Below are 19,255 nucleotides of genomic sequence, written 5' to 3'. Positions count from 1 at the left end.
GTTGTTTTTAATTGCCTTAGGGTTGTTGTGACATGTTATGAATGGTGCTATTCTTTATTATGTTGTTAGGCAGTGTTGATTTTTCATTCTCTTTCTTAGGAATTGAAAGTACGATTACAACGTTAAATGAAAGTAATTTATCTTATTTCATATGAACATGCACTTGTCCCCTAAGGACTATATATATTAATCTTTTTTACACGCCCCCCCAACAGGTATCCCATTCAGTCACCTCGGCCAGGTTGCTATGGCGATCGCGACGATGCCCCTGGAGTCCGTAACTATGGCAATAGGTTTCCGGACGAGCTGTTTGATGTCTACTGCTTCGCCAAGGAACTACAAGGTCTGCGGACGAGGTCGTATTCTTTTGGGGTTTTATTTACGCTCAGGTGTGCACGCTCACCTGGATTAAATGCTCTGTTGGGCCGCAGTGGAAGTAGGAATAGCAGGAGGGCTCACAGAAGTGAGATTATCAAAACAATGGAGGAAGTGGTCCGACACCTTTGAATTTATATGATGACCAGACGTGAACTATAAAGCCATATCCACATAACTAGTGTAAGTGAAAGTGTACTTTTATCCACAAGCAAACTTTTAGAAAAAGAACAAAAAGAGCTTTTGCATTAGTTTGAAGGCTTTCTAATACTCTAACCCCTTTCAAACAAGCTATTTTTTTCCATGAATGGGGACAATTTACATAACAGAGGCAGGACGGCGCCTCTGTCAAAGCGGAGTGTGAAATTTTACCCTTGACTCTCACTTCTTCCCTGTTGTGTTGAAAGCAATTGTCATTAAGTATTTTATACATCACGCCAGATGCTGGCGCTGACGTCGTCAAACATCTAATTCTCTGATTGCAGGATTTAGCGTTGCTGTGTGAAAGCACATACAGTGAAGACAATACCCCACAATGTACAGACAAATAGAATAGAGTAGAATTTTATTGTCACTGTTACAAGAATAATTCAAATCACTTCATAATTTGCAGCACTGAAGATAAAAATAAAATTAAATAAAAAACAAACAATGCTTTGCAAAATAAATGCAGGATCTATTTTTATAGCTCTAATGCACCATTGAACCACATGTAATCAGCGTGATTTTAAATATTATATATTTTATATTTGAACCATACATCCATCCATCTATTTTCTATGCCGTTTATCCTGACTATGCTGGAGCCTATCCCAGCTGACTTCGGGCGAGAGGCAAACAAGCATTCACACTCACATTCATACCTATGGACAATTTAGAGTCGCCTATTAACCTAACATGCATGTTTTTGGAATGTGGGAGGAAACCGGAATACTTGGAGAAAACCCACACATGCAAACTCCACACAGATTGAAACCCAGATCTTCCAGATCTCCTGACTCTCTGGCCAACATGCTAACCACTCGGCCACCGTGCGGCCTAAAGCCGATACATATATTGTTTTATTCAATGTTTTACTAATTCAAATTATTATTAACAGTTTATTCCTATAATTTTTCACATTTTATTTATTCCCTTAATACTGCAGAAGGTTTTTAGTGTCATTATTTAACTCCTATTTGCCTCTTGATCTTTTTATAACACCATCCTTTCATACAGGAAGTACAACAATGTAAATGACAAATGTCGGAAAGTGAAATATTATAAGTGTTAAATTGTGCATATGTGATGTTCCTTCATAAAACTTGTTACGCATGTCTAAAACAAATAAACATACCATACCATACACTATACAGTATATTTTATTTTTGTATTTTATTTATAATTTAAATATGTTTAGAATATCATTTTTTTATTCATGTACAGTTAAGCCCAAAAATGTGTTAAAGTGATGTGTGAAAAATGATTTTGGCACATCATGCTTCTGTTCCTTTCCTCCAGGTGAAGTGTTTCACTCCGCAGTGGCAGAGAAGTTGAACCTAGCCACAGCCTCCACCCACTGTCACTCCCTGGGAGCCCAGCTGGCCAATGTGGGCCAGCTCTACCTCGCTTGGCAGGCCGGCCTGGACCAGTGCGACCCAGGCTGGCTGGCGGATGGCAGTGTCCGCTATCCCATCAATGTCCCGAGGAAGAACTGCGGTGGGGACGAGCCCGGGGTGCGGACGGTCTACAACAACCCCAATAGGACAGGTTTCCCTGACACCACGGCTCTGTTTGATGCCTACTGCTACCAAGGTACTTACTGTGCTCTGAGAGCTTAGTGAACACATCATGGTGGTCATTAGTTCATTATTTCCCATAGCAAAGGGGGAGAGGCCTTGTGGCCTTGTGGTCCAAATACTTGCAATGTTGTTTTTTTTTTACTATGTTGCCAATATACAAAACATAATATACAGATAGAAAAACAATATATGCAGCAAAACTATATACCTTACTCCCTCTTATACAAGTAGTGGTGAGGGTGTTTATTTACAAATGCAGAGAGTACCAGGTATCTATTCAGTGTAAGGTGTTTATTTCAACAAATGCATTTTTGTAATGAATGATATTTTCTTCGTCATTTTTTTCCCATTCATAAAAATGTATCATTTATTATCACAAAATGAATATGCATCTATTTACTCAACTGCCGAGGCTACCAGGCATCAGGTATATATTCGGGGTAGGGTGTTTATTCCTATTTTTAGGATGAGTTTTGTATAATGTTGTTTCAACTAATACATATAGATTATTTATTATTGCAATAAAAATATGTATGTGTTTACTCAACTGCAGAGAGAACCAGGTTTCTGTTAAAGGTAGGGTGTTCATTTCTACGTAGGTGTTTTTTGGCTGAAGTTTTATGTAATTTTTTTCTCACTCATCGATACTGATAATTAGCACAATATAAGTATGGATATATGTGATTACTAAACCGCAGAGAGTACCACACATCTATTAAGGATCGGGTATTCATTAGCGTTAAGGTGTTTATTTTGACAATGATGTTTTAATGATGAATATGGTTTTGTCACTTCTTTTCCACTAGTACATATTAATAGTTAAACATCGAACCGGGCATCTATTAAGGGTAAGGTGTTTATTTTTGAATAAGGACTAATGTTTCATATAATTTTGTTTCCATAATATAAATACAGAATTTACTATCACCATATAATTATAAATACATGCATTTACTTGAGTTCCAGGCATCTATTTGTGATATTTATTTGTTGTAAGGTGTTCTGCAATTAATATTTTTTCTTCTAATGCATGTTTATCATTAAAAGTCAGCATACATCAGATTTTTCAGAACAGTCAATTCATTAGAGAATGGCATCTATCAGAGAAGAGGCTGCTATTTGAGGAACTGGGCAGAGGAACGAACAGGACTTTTGACTGACTGACTTTTGGTTCAAGTTGACTTTCTCGAAAAGTCCATTTTGCAAAACCTGTGTCTGTAGCATTTCTTTTTTTTCACTTTCGGTAATGTTGGCATATGAGTGCTGATTCCTTTGGGGTGATTCTATTTTCACAGCAAAGGGGGAAGGAAAAAATAAGATTGACATTTTCACGTTTCACAGTGTCACCTCATAAAGCTTGTGAATAACCAATTAATTTTAAGTAAACAAACAAAAAACACCATGGGACTAGAGTGGCAGTGCATTTGTCAAAACAAGCTTGTAGATCAACATCTTGTTTCCGCTCTTGTGGTGTTGAGGCATGAATGACTGAAACAAATGATGTCTTCCGGCTGGCTCAAAAATTTCAATTTTGAACACTAGGGTCTTATACTACTGCAAAAAAAAAAAATGCTTTGGAACACTTGTTTGAATGTGAGCTCTATAGAAAACACATTTTCAGAAATGATTAGTTTTATTCACCACAGTGTAATAAAACTAAACAAAACTAAAAATAAAATTCAGTAAAACCATAAGTTAGTTTTTTGGTTGTATGGTTATATCACACCTTTGCTCTTTACAACGCACTTGCTTCTTTACCTTCTGAATGCATTTTATGTACTTTACGTTTTGTAATAATTAGAATTAGAGATGCTCCGATCAGGGTTTTATGCTTCTGATTCCGACACCAATCATCCATGAGTGAGAAGAGCCGATACCGATCACATGTGTTAACTGTACGTTTTTCAATGTAATTTATGATGAGTGCTATTGGCCAGGGGCGCCGTATAGGAGAGGGAAGTTAGGACAATTCCAACGGTCCCTGACTGCCAGAGCCCCCAAAAAATAAGTAATTATAAAAAAAAATTTAAAGGAGTGCCCAGCGTTATTTTTTTTCATGGGGCCATTACCTGATGGACTTTAGTGGTGTGATGTACAAAAGCAGATCACATGAATATTTTAACTGCATTTATATGCACAAAGACAACAGACTAACTCAAGGAGTCTGACCGACTGTACTAAAAATGTAATGAATGCATTAAAAACTTAAAATATAAAAAATAAATATTAAACTTGTGAATAAAAGCTGTCCTGTTCTGTGTTGCAGCCCACCAACCAGCAGGCTTCCAAGATGCAGAGGCGCTTGCTTTAATTCAAACCACCATCCCAGCAGCAAAGTCTGACTCCACAGTCACCGACCCCGAGCCAAGTCCCCCTTTCTCTAAGACTTCTGCTTGGGCTGGCCTGCTGGGCTTAGACAAACCACACATCAGCAACTCCTCTGATATCTCCGACGAGCATGTTGTCATTCACTTGAGGCCTGAGCAGAATTGGGGTGACAAAGAGGAGGGTGTCACAACGAGCCGGTCCAGTCAAGAGGAGTTTGACGACACGAAAAGCAGCAAGACACCGGTTTTGTCCAGCCTTGAAAACCTGGAGAGCCATGGAGGTTCTGCCCACGAGGAAGAAGACAGTGCTTATTTTGACACGTCCACCCAGACTTACACCAGTAAAAATTTACTGACTGAGTTTGTTAACACGCTGATAAAGCCCTTTAAATACTGGTCTGGTGGTGAGGAAGCGGAGGACGAGGCTGGGATGGGACCTCCAGTGCCTGGAGGTGAGCAGATACTGGTAGAAACATCCAGTAGAAACCAAACTTTAACCAAAGGCACTGAGAGCAAGGGCAGCAGTGACAACGCCATTATGGAGCACAAGAGTGCCGCCTTTGCCCCCAAGCCTCTCACCAGTGGATTACCTAATTCAGAGGAGGGTCTGTCTGAGCAGGAAAAGGAGGTGATGCCACTCATTCGATTCGGGCCTGCAGTTCAAAACACGGGGCAAAGTGACTCCACTGCTCAGACAGCCAAGGAGGAACAATTCCTAGACAAGTCTGCTGGTAACGGTAAGAGCTTTTTATTTTATTTATTTATTTGTTATGTTGTTTGTGTGTGCATTTGACCTTCTGCTGGAATGAAAATACAGTCATGGAAAAAATGATTAGACCAACTCTTGTTTCTTCAGTTTCTTCTTCATTTTAATGCCTGATATAACTAAAGGTACCTTTGTTTAGACAAATATAACAATGACGACAAAAATAGCTCATAAGAGTTCATTTTTTGGCAGTACAATGATGTAGCTATTCATGTAAGAACTTAATTGATTTTGGTTATTGTCAAGAAAACCATGGAAGTTGCTAGATATCAGCTCTTAAATTTAACTCGTATGAGCTATATTTGTTATCATCATTATATTTGTCCAAACAAATGTACCTTTAGTTGTACCAGGCATTAAAATGGATCAATAAACTGAAGAAACAAGGGTGGTCTAATCATTTTTTCCATGACTGTAGATCTAAGGCATTTTTTTAATAAAAAAAATTAACTATGTCACATTTAAAGATAACTGGTGCATATCTCACTATAACTGTTGCTATTTTTGTATCATATATTGGATGTGTTATTTGGCTGATACTACACAGGGTGTCAGATAGTGAACCAAGAAGCTGAGAAGTGCTACTGTGATTGAGGGTTGAACTCCAAAATGCAGACAACTTAGCGTGAGCAAAAAATGATACACAGAGTACGTGGATAGTGGTAGAGGGAATCCTCGGTGGGCAGTGCAGGAAAGGCTGGGCAGCGAACGAAGCAGCGGGGTCAGGCAGGGAAGAAAGGTGAATCACACTGCAAACATGCATGAAAAGCAGGAGGTCAGAAGGAGTGGCAAAAAAACCACAAAGAAACAATCTTACTAAATATCCCAGAGAGCCTCGTATGTCATCACTACAGAGTTGATAACAATCTGTTGACAATGAAAGAGATGGAATCACGGACAAGGTCATGGTCTAAGATGGAAGAGCGGGGTATCCAACAACCCGCTTCAGGGCCATAACTTTCCCAATCTACTAGGTACTGGTAGCCCCTCCCTCTACGACGAACTTCAAGGAGTCAAGCATATGGCGAACGGTGAAGGCCAGATGGTCATCAATGAGTTGGGCGGGAGGTTGTGGTCTCGAAGGAGGAGACATAGGGCTGGAAGACACATGATGGATTTGGGAATCACGAAATACAGGGTGTATCGTAAAGTGGAGGCCAACTTGATCTTCACTGTTGAGGGATTGACTGCTTTTGCAACGGGAAATGGACCTAGAAAGGCAAACGCGCTGCCCAGTAGCGTATTGTCGGTCTGCCAGCCTCTTATTTTCCTTGGATGCTCGCTGCATGGCTGTGCAGGCTTCTTTCCAGGCCCACATGGCTCGTCTATGCTGGGCCTGCACTGATGGTACATGAAATTCAGACTGCTGGGCATGGAAGAGAGTTAGTTGATAGCCTAGCGTAACCTCAAAGTGGGACATGCCCAGTGTCGAGCTGGTCAAAGAATTGTGTGCGTACTCAATCCAAATTATGTCTTCTGCCCAGGTGGTAGGATTGGGTTCAGTAACGCATCTAAAGGTGCTCTAAGTCCTAGATGGCTCTCTCACATTGTCCATTTGGGGATGGTACCACAACGTGAAACTGGAATTAGCTCCCAGCTCCTTACAAACCTCTTTCCACACACAGGATATGAACTGGGGGCCCCGATCTGAATAAAAAGTCGGAATACGTGATCTACAAGGACTCAGGCTGTCCCTAAGGCTGGGGGGAGCTTCTCTCGGTAGAGGAAGTATACGCATCGGCAAAACCGATCTACGGTGGTCATGACAATAGTTTTGCCACTAGAGGGCAGAAGTCCAGCAAAGAAATCTACTGCAATGTGGGACCAGGGTTGTCCAGGAAGGCATAGGGTTTGCAATAATCCCGCGGTTAGTTAGTGGATGGACTTGTTCTCGGTGCACACTTTGCAGGCCAACACTAAGTTCCTGACGTGTTTGTCCAACGTGGGCCACCAAAAACGCCTCTTGATAAAGGAACAAGTTCTATTTAATCCAGGGTATCAGGCCATGCAGGACTCATGGGCCCATTTCAGCACTTGGGTACGGACAGCGTTAGGATTTGTCTTGTTGAGTCGGGGGTCCTGTTCCAGGGTTGGGCTCCTCAACTTGGGCATGCTTCAATTTTCCACTCTATGGCCCCAGTTATCCATGAAGGTGGTGGAATCATGTCTTCCGACATCTCATCAGTGGGGCCACTGAACTGACGAGAGGGGGCATCTGGCTTAATCTGCAAGTGAGTTCAACCACGAATTGGTAAAAAAGCGAGGCCCATCTAGCTTGACGGGAGCTTAGCCTTTTGTCCAGTCCCCTCCAACAGGTACCACAATTTCTCCTGGGCCAGTTCGACCACCAGCAGCTCCTTATCACCCATGTCATAATTTCTCTATGCTTGGGAAAGTTTCCTGGAATAAAAAGCACATGGGAGCAGCTTTTGATCTTCATTCCTTTTGGGATAATACTGTTCCGACTTCGGTATCGGAGACCTCAACGATGGACTGCCTGGAAGGGTGAGGTTGGTAAACAGCTGCTTAAGCTCATGGAATGCTTTTTCTGCATGGTGGTTCTAACTGTAGCTGGTCTTAGTCAATGTAAATGCAGAAAAAAACTGAATAAATGTGCGATAAAAGCTGGCAAACAGAAGTAAAACGATGCAGCTCCTTCCTGGTCTGTTGGCCAGCCTTTACTGTTGCTAAAAACTTCCTTCAGTTCAAAAGCCTCAAGGTGTGATTGTTTTAGAGGAAAGAGGAACAGCTGATTTCTGGCATTGGGAGAGGTATAAGTTGCTCCAACTGAGTATCCATCCAGTTAATGTGGGGTTTGTGCTGTCTGATCTATGGAAAACCGAGGACCAAGGGTTTGTTGGAGGATTGCCATACTAAAAGGGAAATCTCTTCCTGATGGTTTCCAGAAAGCACGAGAGTTATGGTTTCAGTCTGGTGGGTGACTGTGACCAGATGACGGCCATCCAGTGCCTTTACGGTGATGCTGCTGTCTAGAGGATTGAGTGGTACTCTAAGGTCAGCCGCCAGGTCAGCATCTATTAAATTACCCTTTGCTCCAGAGTCCACCAGGGCTGACCCGGTTATGGACTGACTGTTACATAGGAGATGGGCGACCAAAGACATATGGTTAGTCTTCTTCGAACTAGATTTTTCTGTCACGGCCCCCTTCTTCACTGATGGGTGTGGGAGTTTAAATGCTTAGGACAATTTTGTTGGCAATGCACACAAGGAGCAGGAGGGATCTGGAGGGATCCTGACACAATCAAGTCTATTTGATGCTATAAGATGACATTTTGTTGGCTTTGTATACCCATAGTAAATCATGGAAATAGAAATCAATGTCATACAAGTGTAAATATAGGTTAACCCATGTTAATATGACAACAATACAACAATTAAGGCTTCAAAAGGAATGGCAAAATGCAAACAACAAACATCCCACTAGTTGCAAAGTTTAAGAAGACGTTAACCACTGTAAAGCATAGTAGCAATAATTCTCAATTTGTATGACTTTTGGATCATATTTTACCAGAATATTTCACAAAACATGCAATGTCTTAGAATAAGTTTAAAGGCGCTACTTCCACCTGTAATACCTAAATAAAGATATATTTGGGGTGTGAAGTAAGCATGATGACTTGACTTTTTTCTCCTGAGGATAGTACAACCTGCAAGTGCAACCAAAGCTGAAGAATTGAAATAACTGTCCATCAAAGAAACACACATCTTCTTCACAATGTTTTCCCTAGGCACCTACAGCGACGAACACATTAATGTGACGGAAGACCTGTGTGGGGGGGGTTTGCAAGTGCTGACACCCAGTGTTGATGCTCCTGACATGATTCACACAGCCTTGCAATAACTTCTCCTCCTACCCTTTTTTATTAAATGTCATATCTGCAGATGGGTTGAGGTGGCCTACTCACATCACTCTCTTTTTCTCATCGGTCTATCTTGTCTCACGCATTGTCAGCCTCCATTCGCAATTTAATCTTACGTCCAGCCAACTCGGGGAGGATTCTCTTATCAAGCTCGCACAATGTGAAGTGGAAACAAGGGGTTTGTTTTGCAGCATTTCGTAATTATGTTGCAATGGCCGTGTGCTAAGTCATTTTTAGTGGATAGTACTGGTATGCCAGATGTACTACTAAAGTATAGTCAAGTATGATTTTTATAGTGTCCCTTGAGAAGATACTGTAATAAAAATGTCTGAAATGTGTACCCACTTTTGTGAGTTACTGTAGATTTACATTATGATGCTATCTTAATGTCCAATTAGCAGATTCTAATTGAGTTACATACATGTCATGATGAATCATGCAGGTTGTTTTTTCTCAGGATATCAATTTTCACATTGCTGTATGGCATAGGTTTGAGAAAATATCACAATACTTTAGGATCACTTTTTCCCTCCCATACTTTTTGTTGCTCAAAGCACCACTAAACCATCCAAACCTACAATGCTATTTTATACCCTTGTCAAATTTTGAGTAAAAGTGGATTTTTCTTATTTATTAAATAATAATATGATCTTAATAGATGCCCAGAAGTCTGTTACGTGAACTTCATCTGTAGTCATGGTTTAGGGTCACTGGCGAGCAGAAAACGTGACAAAATATACACTCCAAAATTAGATAAACCCAACACTTTTGTTGTTCCCATTTTTCATGAGCTAAACTCAGAGATCTAAAACGTTTTCAATGTACACAAAAGATTTATCTCGCTCAAATATTGTTCACAAATCTCTTTAATAATTTTAGCAAATTAATAATAATTCATACTTAATAATAACATACATTTGCTTAAATATGCATACTTTTTTACTGATAGTATTCAACCACGGAACAACATGATTTATTAATTAATATATTGTTGAAAAACTGTGATGGAGTCAAGCCACAATTCGAACCGGGATGTGGCGAGGGACAACTGTATACAGTATTTGTATGTCTAATTATCTAATTGAATCATCGGCACGGGCCATTACATAGATGATTAATCCTAATTAATATGTTTTTTTTTTTTTGTTAGTCAGTGGGTGTGGTATTTGGTTTATTCATAGCACAATTAGGTTGGCCTGCCTCCTATGGAAATGAAGCACAGACTCTCGGCTTCAGCATTAGGCAATAGCAGACCCTATGAATAATGTATTTGGGTTTTAATATTTCATGCACGGGCATATTTGTGTATGTTCTGCCTGTGGTGGTAATTTGTTGTGCGTGGGGTCGTGCTGCTTCTATACGTTTACACACTCCATAACCCAGCTCAGCGAGCTGAGCAATGATGATGATGATGCAGAAACCCCCGTCTCAATAACACCACTGGCCTAAATAAACACAAAGCAGCCATGAATCACACATGCTGACAGGATGAATTATTGATACTGGAAACTGTCTGCTATAAGGCCACAAGCAGATAAGCTACTAGGGAGCACTTGGTCTAAATAAACAGGAGCTTGTCGCTGAGTGAGTCATTTGCTTATCGCCTTTCTGAGAGAAACCACGTGCCAAAAGAGGCTGTTTGGAATAAAAAAAAAAAACAATCCAGGGGAGGATAAAAGAATAGAAACAGAGAAGTGTGAAATTACTTTGAATACAAGTGGCCACTCTCTTTTCCATGCACGTGCCTCCATCTTTTTGCGGCGTTCAAATGGCTTACTCAGTCCAACTCACAGAAAAAGGCCCGAAAATGTCAGACTTGCAGTAAATTTCAGCAGCGGCAAAAATTACATCCTGTCTTCAGCTCGTGAATTAAGATAAAATACACAAGAAAAATGTCTCCCGGTTAGATGTTAATGTGTTTTACAACTTCCGCACAGGCACACTTCAGGACTACGGAGACCACTCATGAGCATATATTCAGTACAGTAACATCTTTTATATTACTGAGCCTGCATTGTTAAATCCCTGGCCTGTACTATTTTATTTTTCATTATTGCATTAGCTGAGTTGTGCACTGTTTAACTGTAGAACACTGTGTTTGTTGTGCACAGTGAGCCTCTCCTCAGGGAATATAATACAGCCGATACAGCCTACTCCCTAAAAAATAACTAAAATTAGCTTAGCAGGATTGAAAATGTTTTTATGAACTGTTAGTAAGCTGCTGGAACTCCTGAAGTTCAAGCTTGTCTGGACAAATATGGCTTATAAATCAATTATTTTCAAAGCATCGTCTTGTGTGTTTTCTTTCTGTTCCTTTTCCACTTCAAAAATGGGTAGTTTTACTTCATTTGATTTGAGTTTTATTATACAATGGTTAACATCTGTTTATTGTGTGTTTATCTATTTTAAAACTGATATTATAATCTGTCCGCTCATTGGTCAGTCAATGAAACTCCCGCTGATTGGTCCTCATCTGAGCAAGAAAAGTTGAACATTTTTCAACTTTCTGGGGTCGCGTCGTATGCCAGCGTGTGCATGATGTGCACAGGCACAAAATTTAACATGCACGAATTTCGTGTGTCGCTTGGCAGGACAGAGACTCACGATAATCGCCCTTTCCACTGAAAATGAATGGACTAGAGGCGATGTCACCTTCCGTCTGTAGAGTCAATTACTTAAAACATTGCCTGTATGATGGCCTGAGCAAACAAATTCACAACGTGGAAGTCAAGAAGTGTCATTGGAGTTTCCACTGTATTTTTATTTGCAAGTGGGAATCAGATTCTGGTGATGAATCGTGAACAAATCTATGCTGGAAGCTTGTGATGTTAGTGTTTTGTTTTATGGGACTGTAATATTTATGAGACAGGGATGTTAACGGTAAGATCTCAGAACTGGACACACTTCCCACAGGTCTTAGTCTTATGTGAGGTTGATTTATGTACATATCTATTAAACCCACCATTGCAGCTCACAAAAGAGCCATACACTGTGATGACTCCTATTCCCATGAGGAATATAGTGTGCCCTGTAAGTTCCATGGAGCTCATGTAGGCCGGTCTTAAGATTTAATTGCCAATTCTACATCCATGAAATTAAATCACTCCACACCTACTCAACCCTCCACAATGTAATCAAATTAAACACTCTGACTTTCTGTTCCCTGTAGGGCTCACTGCAGTGTTCCCCAATGACAAATCAACCTCCACAGCGCTGGTCAACTCCTCCGGGCCTCCCAGAGAAAGTCCGGCATGGGTTGTAAAGTCAATACATCGCTCCAGAGTGGATTCTTCAAAAAATGTAGCACATGTTGGCAGGCACCGCACTTGGGAGCCTATGGAAGCCAAATCGGGACCCCTTGAGGTGATGACCCTACCTAATTCTTTAGTACAGGAGACTGTAGACAACTATTCTGGCGAGGGGAGCGACCAGGATGGAGATGAGGTACACACTCAAACAACTGTCCAGGCTGTGACGAATCAGGAAAAGGAGATTGAGGGGAGCAGTGAGGCTAGTTTTCCTGGTGATATAAAAGTCAGCTTCAGTCCAAAAACAGAGTCTTCACTAACGGTGGCTGAACATACCACGTCATCCCAGTGGCAGCTCGTGGTGCAACCAACCACTTCACCTCAAAAGCCAGAAACCGCAGAAGAGGCCAGGGGAGAGATCCTCTATGTCCAAAGGCCCAATGACATTCTCTCATCTGCTTCTTCCTCACGAAGAGGAGAAAGTGAGTCGAGTGGTGGATTCACTCCTGTTGTTAGGAAGAACAGAAAAGGCACTAGTAAAAAGTCCGGCCGCGGTGAAGCCAAGGTGGTTACTTCCACACCCGAGGCCTTGATGGATGTGCTGACAACCACTGAGATTACCACAGTGGGACTTGTAACCACCGAGGACACTCCACAGACCAATCCTGCCACTACAGAAGCCACTAGTAGATCAGAGGAACCATCCATTTCCATCTTATGGATGGAGAAGACGACAAGCAACGTGGGGGCCAGCTTCTCCACTGAATCATCACCAACAGCAACCGTTCAGCTGACATCCATGGCGTCAGAGTCCAAGGATACTGTGACGGAAATGGAATCTAGATTGGCAGTTTCTGAATCTTTTGTGTTTGGAAGTCAGTGGACACCTTCCCTCGGCTTGAGTCCAAAGTCTGAGGAACACAAGACTCCAGTGCTGACGGACAGCAAAAGACCAAGCAACCCTTTCGGTATTCTTGTCTCCAACTGGGCTTTTGGGCTCATCCCATCAGGTATGTTCACTCGCTGTCTTCATTATCTAATCAGTCATGATTAGTTTGATTGCATGCGGCTCAGTGGGAGTCACAAACAGTTGCGTTGTTGTTTTCCTGAGGCAACATGCAGGTGTCAATATTTATCCATCCATCCATTTTCTATGCAGCTTGTCCTAATTAGGATCGCGGGGGTATGCTGGAGCCTATCCCAGCTGACTTTGGGCGGGAGGCGGGGTACACCCTGGCTGGTTGCCAGCCAATCGCAGGGCACATGTAGACAATCATTCACACTCACATTCATACCTATAGACAATTGAGAGTCTCCAGCTAACCTAACATAACCAAACCTAACATGCATGTTTTTGGAATGTGGGAGGAAACCGGAGTACCCAGAGAAAACCCACGCACGCATGGGGAGAACATGCAAACTCCACACAGAGATGCCCAAGCGGAGATTCGAAGCCAGGTCTTCCCGATCTCCTGACTGTGTGGTCAACATGCTAACCACTCATCCACCATGCGCCGTGTCAATATTTATTTATTCATTCATTTTCTGGTGCTTATTCTGTTCAGAATCTCAGTTGTGGGAGCTTATTCCAGCTGATTTAGGACGAGAGGCAGTATACACCCTGGACTGGTTACCATTTCATTGCAGGACAGTATTTATTTCATACGGTGGTTTAGAACAACACTCCCTGAACCCATCTCCTCCCACATGAGCAACTATGGTAGATGAGCTCACAGCACTATGGTCCCTGGTTTGGCTCCTATATTCTGTCCCTGGGCGCTACATAGTTGCCGCTTATTGTTCCAAGGGGACCTGTCTGTTTTGACAAAAAAAGTACTGTATTCACCTGACTGTAAGACTATATTTCTACCTTGAAAAAAAGTCTAAAAAGACAGAAAAAATATATTTATACTCAGTGTTTCGAGATTTGCAACAAGCAAGCAATCAGGTGGTGCCAAATGACTTTTCCCCCAAGCAAGTCAGAGCTTTTCTTCCTGTCACTCACAAACACCAGTGACCCCGAGAAGTGTAGCTAGGGTTGTGAACGATAAACCGATCCGACCAGATATCCGGTTTGACAAGCAAGAATGCAGCTGCATTGGTTGCAGCCTCCTGGATCGATAAGAATCAGACATAAATCCGTAGATGAATTAATTGTAGAGACATGCACTGGGTATCGCAAGACTAGTAACCGGTTGACAGTGAGTCTCTTAAACAACGCGAGAGTCTTGGCTGCCGGTGAAACGATTGTTGCACATGCTCTGTAGCTTAGCATGACTGAAGACGAAAATGAATCTAAAGAGAATTAACAGCATGCTAGCTAGTCACCGGGAACAATTTTCAACACATCAGCAAAGCATACGTACATTATAGCGATCTAAATTATCTTATTTATTATGTATTATGTAAAACTAAGGCAGGAACAACAACAAAAAGCACTAATGGCCTTATTCTCCCATGTGCTTAAGTGGAAAAAGGCACGCAGCTGTGCGGATTCTGGCTGTGCGGGATTCACCCCCTTTCACTTAGGTCTGTCACTGCGCTCTTTCATTCAAGATACGCATGCTGGGTGGAGCAACCCTAAAATGTGGGAGTTCCCTGTCAAATCTGGCCTTGTGAGTATTCTCCCCTCTAATTAAGCACTTTTGTCTCGGCACGCTTCTGAGGCTGCAATAAGTCCAGCGCCCAGGGAAGGTGCAACATTATATTGCACTTGAGGTTTGTGTGTGTACTAATCTATATCCATTCCAACTGCCAAAGTCACCACGTTTTTTTTTCATTTTTGTTTCTTTCTTTCTTTGTTTCTTTCTTTCTTTCTGCATAATATTATAAACCTACAACATTTTCTGTCTTTCACTGCACCATTCATTCATCTGAAACAAATCGTTCAGTGATGATTATCAATCAGCCAGTTATCCTAGGTAACCGGGTACATTGCGCGTGCATCCATAGGGCCTGTCTGCCTTATGCCCAAAAGGACGAGGAGGTGATAGAGGTTAACAATCAACAATCCCTTCATTGAACAAAATAGGTTGCTGTCGTACACAATCACGCCGCAAACATCAGCAAGAACATAGCAGGCAGAATGTGAGAAAAAAGTAGCGGACTGCCAAACTGTCACCCTCCCTCTCGCGTGCACACACACACACACACACACACACACCCAAAGCCCCTCCTGATGCATTCATCAGTAAACAGAACTCTTAGCATCCCACATAAGTTCAGGGTGGCCGCACTATATAACAAGTGAAACAAACTTTCATGCATCCAGCCAGGAAGAAGACGCTATGGTTGTAGCGTATGCACACACGCTCACATCACCACGATGACACACACGCATAAGCACAGGTAAGGAGGCTATGCAGCAGACATCATATATTCATCTTGGTGAAATGCACATATCAACAACTGTAACATTCTCCTTCAATGGGCAAGGCCTTTTCAAATTAAAAGTGTGCTTTAAGGTTTTCACGGATGACATTCACAATGACAATCCGCAATTCAGTGACATTCACAAGTGTTGGGAAAACTGCATGTTCCATATTTTTCAGACAAACCTTTACCATGATGTCAAAAATGACATCATGGTAAAGTCCGCCTGTTTTGTCAATGAATCACATAAGCCCGCATTCCTTCACAACTTGCGTGAGTGGGTCTGGATGGGACAATACAAATGAGGGAAAAGTGCGTACCTCCAAACACGTAGAAAAACACTTAAGTGCAAACGGGAGAATAGACCCCTTAATGAATACAGACCCACCAGTACGAGCCTGGAGTTTTTCAGAGAGGTGCACGGAAGAAATATGCACATTAGCACTCAACAATGTAATCAAATCTTACCTTTATGCATTCCCACATAGTATCAGCATATGGAACCAAATACGAGATTAAAGAAAATGGGAAATATACAGTAGTCTATGTGTGCAGCGTGGGAGAAAGTTAGATAGTTAGACGGTCATTGAACGCACCAAGTGGGACAAGTCGTCACGCGCAACAAACAACTTAAACATGCAAAAACTGTGGATTTGTAACTGTATATTATTTTTAAATCATGTCTCATATTTCCAAAATTGCTGTGCATTTACATAAAATGTTAAATATTTTGAATTTGTTAAGTGTTTTTTTCAGAGATGTCTGATAATATTGGCCCACCGATATTATCGGCCTGTTATTTGCATAAAAGTGTAATATCGGTATCAGGATTTTTCCCTATAATGATAATAAACTGCTAATAAACTGATAAGCTGATAATAAACATAATGCTTTATATAGGCGTATGGGCTCCCGTATTTGCTGGCCCGCAAAAGATGACCTCATCAAACCGCCTCTTTAGCGTGTAAACAAACGTCGGCTGCTAGTAAGTAGCAAGCTAGCTCGCTCCTTCCATCCATCCATTTTCTGTCGCCTATCCTCACTAGTAAGAATGTTACAATTCCCGGAAGTCAGCAATGGTAAAATCTGACCCTTTGTGTGCGCTCTCGATTAGGAAAGTCTGAAAATACTGCTTTTTCATATGATATCGGGGGCATTTTCATTTGTATTTGTTAGGTAGATTACTTTTCCTCTTCAATTTCATATCAGATTTCTACTGAGTGTTGGACCACCTGTAGTCATACGAGTGCTTTGAAAGTTAAGTCCAACTTCATTCTTCATTCAAATCTTACTCTGTACATGCAATTTGTAGTGTGGCGTGGAAACGAATACAGCATGCTCCTGCACAGTGGCAGAGCCATGTGGTGGGGTGGCCGTGGCCACCCCTGGTCACTCTCCGGCCCCCCCACTGGCCATCTACACATTTCAGGTATCAACTTATTGCCACCCCTATGAGTAATGGTCTCACCTTGGCCACCCCAATGAAACATTCCTTGCTCTGCCACTGCTGCTTGCAGGCCTACATGAAAATTATGACACTTTATTTTCTTCCCTGGACTTTTTGATGATCAAAAAAATGTAAATGGCTACTCTGTTGACTTTTAAAACAAATGTCACATCCTAAGTTTAATCGCAAGTACTGTATTTCTCAGATGTTTTACGATGTTGTACAGTGTTGTTTACAGCCACGTTGAGAAGCTAATTGCTGATGCTGTATCCAATAGCTTCACAACAGATATGTGTTAATTCCACGACAGGAGATATGTGATGTTACACATATTGGTATCGGCTGATAGTGGTATCGGAAATTGAGAGTTGGATAATATCGGCATGTCGGTTATCAGCAAAAAAGCTAATATCGGACATCCCATGCGTTTCCCATGCCTTACAGCATGCTTGGTGATATGATGTGCTCTTTTACGGTTTTGAAAATACTTCAAGAATGCCACTTCTATAGATCTGTCTTCTTTATTTTATGAAGTAAGATGAACGTCACCATCAACAAATGTAATCATTTGAATTGTATCAAATCGAATCGTATCGAATCAAATCATATCGTTTGTCCACTGTGTTGAATCGTTCTGTTTTTAAAATCGTTTTCGAATTGTGTCTTAACCCATGTATCTAGATGCGTATCGAATCGTCTACAATTCTGGAGATTTACATCCCTCGGTGTAACCGTAACACAGAGACAACACAGAGACAGGGATGCTGTTGTTATTATTGTTATGATATTGCTGCTGAACGGGTCTTAAAAAAGAGGTGTTGTGTTATATTCAGGGTTATCTCATATCCGGGTCAATACCGTACCTTTAGTTAGGCAATAGTGGCAAAGGAAAACCTAAATCTTAACAGCTCGGAACCTTGGACAGAACCAAGACTGCCATCTAGCTCAGACCAGTAGGCAACCTTAAAGTTTGTGTCCTTCCACTACCGATTTCTTCATTTTGAAATAAATTATATGTTGAAAATCTCGCTTTCCTCCCTTCATCCTCACTCCAGACAGTATGGCACGTCAGGGCAGTGAGGTGAGACCAACCAGTCTTAGTGCAGTAATTAGTGGGTAGGTAAACTGTGGGGGGAAAAGACAAAGATCCTTGGCCACAGCAAATCAATGTCGACACAATCTTCCTTGAGATGGAACTCATAATTGACTGCACTCCCTTCTCTTTTTCTAATTGTTTTTTTTTTTTTATTCCTTCTCTTTTGTTGAGGCCCTGCCAGCAAACACCACTGCATCCCTGCACGCTTGTTTTGTCACGGCATGTTCGCATTGATTTCTCTCGATAGCTAATGGGCACACAACCGTGGCGGAAGGGCACAGAGAAAATTAAAATCGTTTCTCATGACGTTATCTATGTAATATTCAGCTACAATGTGTTTTTAATTGGAATTTCTTGGAACAGTGCCTTCCCCGAGTTACTCCAGTATTCATCCTTAGGTCACTGCTCTCACTGTTAAACCTTTACGGGTTACGCAATCAAATTAAACATGTTAGCCATAGAAAACCATTGTAGTCAATTATGTAATTTTTCCTCTTGAATTACTTTTTTCTACATGTGTAATTATTATCATTATACTGTATGCCAGCCATCACCAAATGGTGGACCTCGGTCCAGATACGGACCCAGTGATGGCCCTTTACGAACCTGTGACCAATTAAAGTGGATGGGAAATTTTATATAATAATATTAACATATAATCATGCTCACAGAGAGATCGCAGTGGCAGTTTGTGGGTGTAATTACATCAGTTACTACGGTTACTTGACAGCAAACGCTGTGACGTCACTCAAATTTAGCTAATGAAATAGTTTGTCCGAGAAGTCAATGAGAGATCAATGGCTTGCTCAAAAGTAAGAAATGTTGATAGAAAAAAACAAACGTTTAAAAGTGAATGGACAGACCAGTATATGTTCATTCGGAAATGTGATGCAACATTACCTGACAAAACATCATTCCAGGGTACGTATCCACCAAAGTCTGATGTGAGAGCACGGAAAATA

General features: G+C 41.4%; 1 protein-coding gene across 2 annotated transcripts in view; it reads left to right on the top strand.

Annotated features, from left to right (window-relative positions):
- Positions 1-19,255, top strand: part of ncanb (neurocan b) — a 202,194-nt gene that overhangs the window by 102,999 nt on the left and 79,940 nt on the right. For both annotated transcript variants that reach the window (XM_054789127.1, XM_054789128.1), the window contains 4 exons: positions 216-343; positions 1,876-2,169; positions 4,423-5,220; positions 12,300-13,388. In XM_054789127.1, coding sequence (XP_054645102.1) covers positions 216-343; positions 1,876-2,169; positions 4,423-5,220; positions 12,300-13,388 — 2,309 coding nt within the window. The remainder of the gene's footprint in view (positions 1-215; positions 344-1,875; positions 2,170-4,422; positions 5,221-12,299; positions 13,389-19,255) is intronic.

Source organism: Dunckerocampus dactyliophorus, chromosome 10, assembly GCF_027744805.1.
Source record: "Dunckerocampus dactyliophorus isolate RoL2022-P2 chromosome 10, RoL_Ddac_1.1, whole genome shotgun sequence".
Lineage (NCBI taxonomy): Eukaryota > Metazoa > Chordata > Actinopteri > Syngnathiformes > Syngnathidae > Dunckerocampus > Dunckerocampus dactyliophorus.
This window is presented reverse-complemented; position numbering and strand designations above follow the sequence as displayed.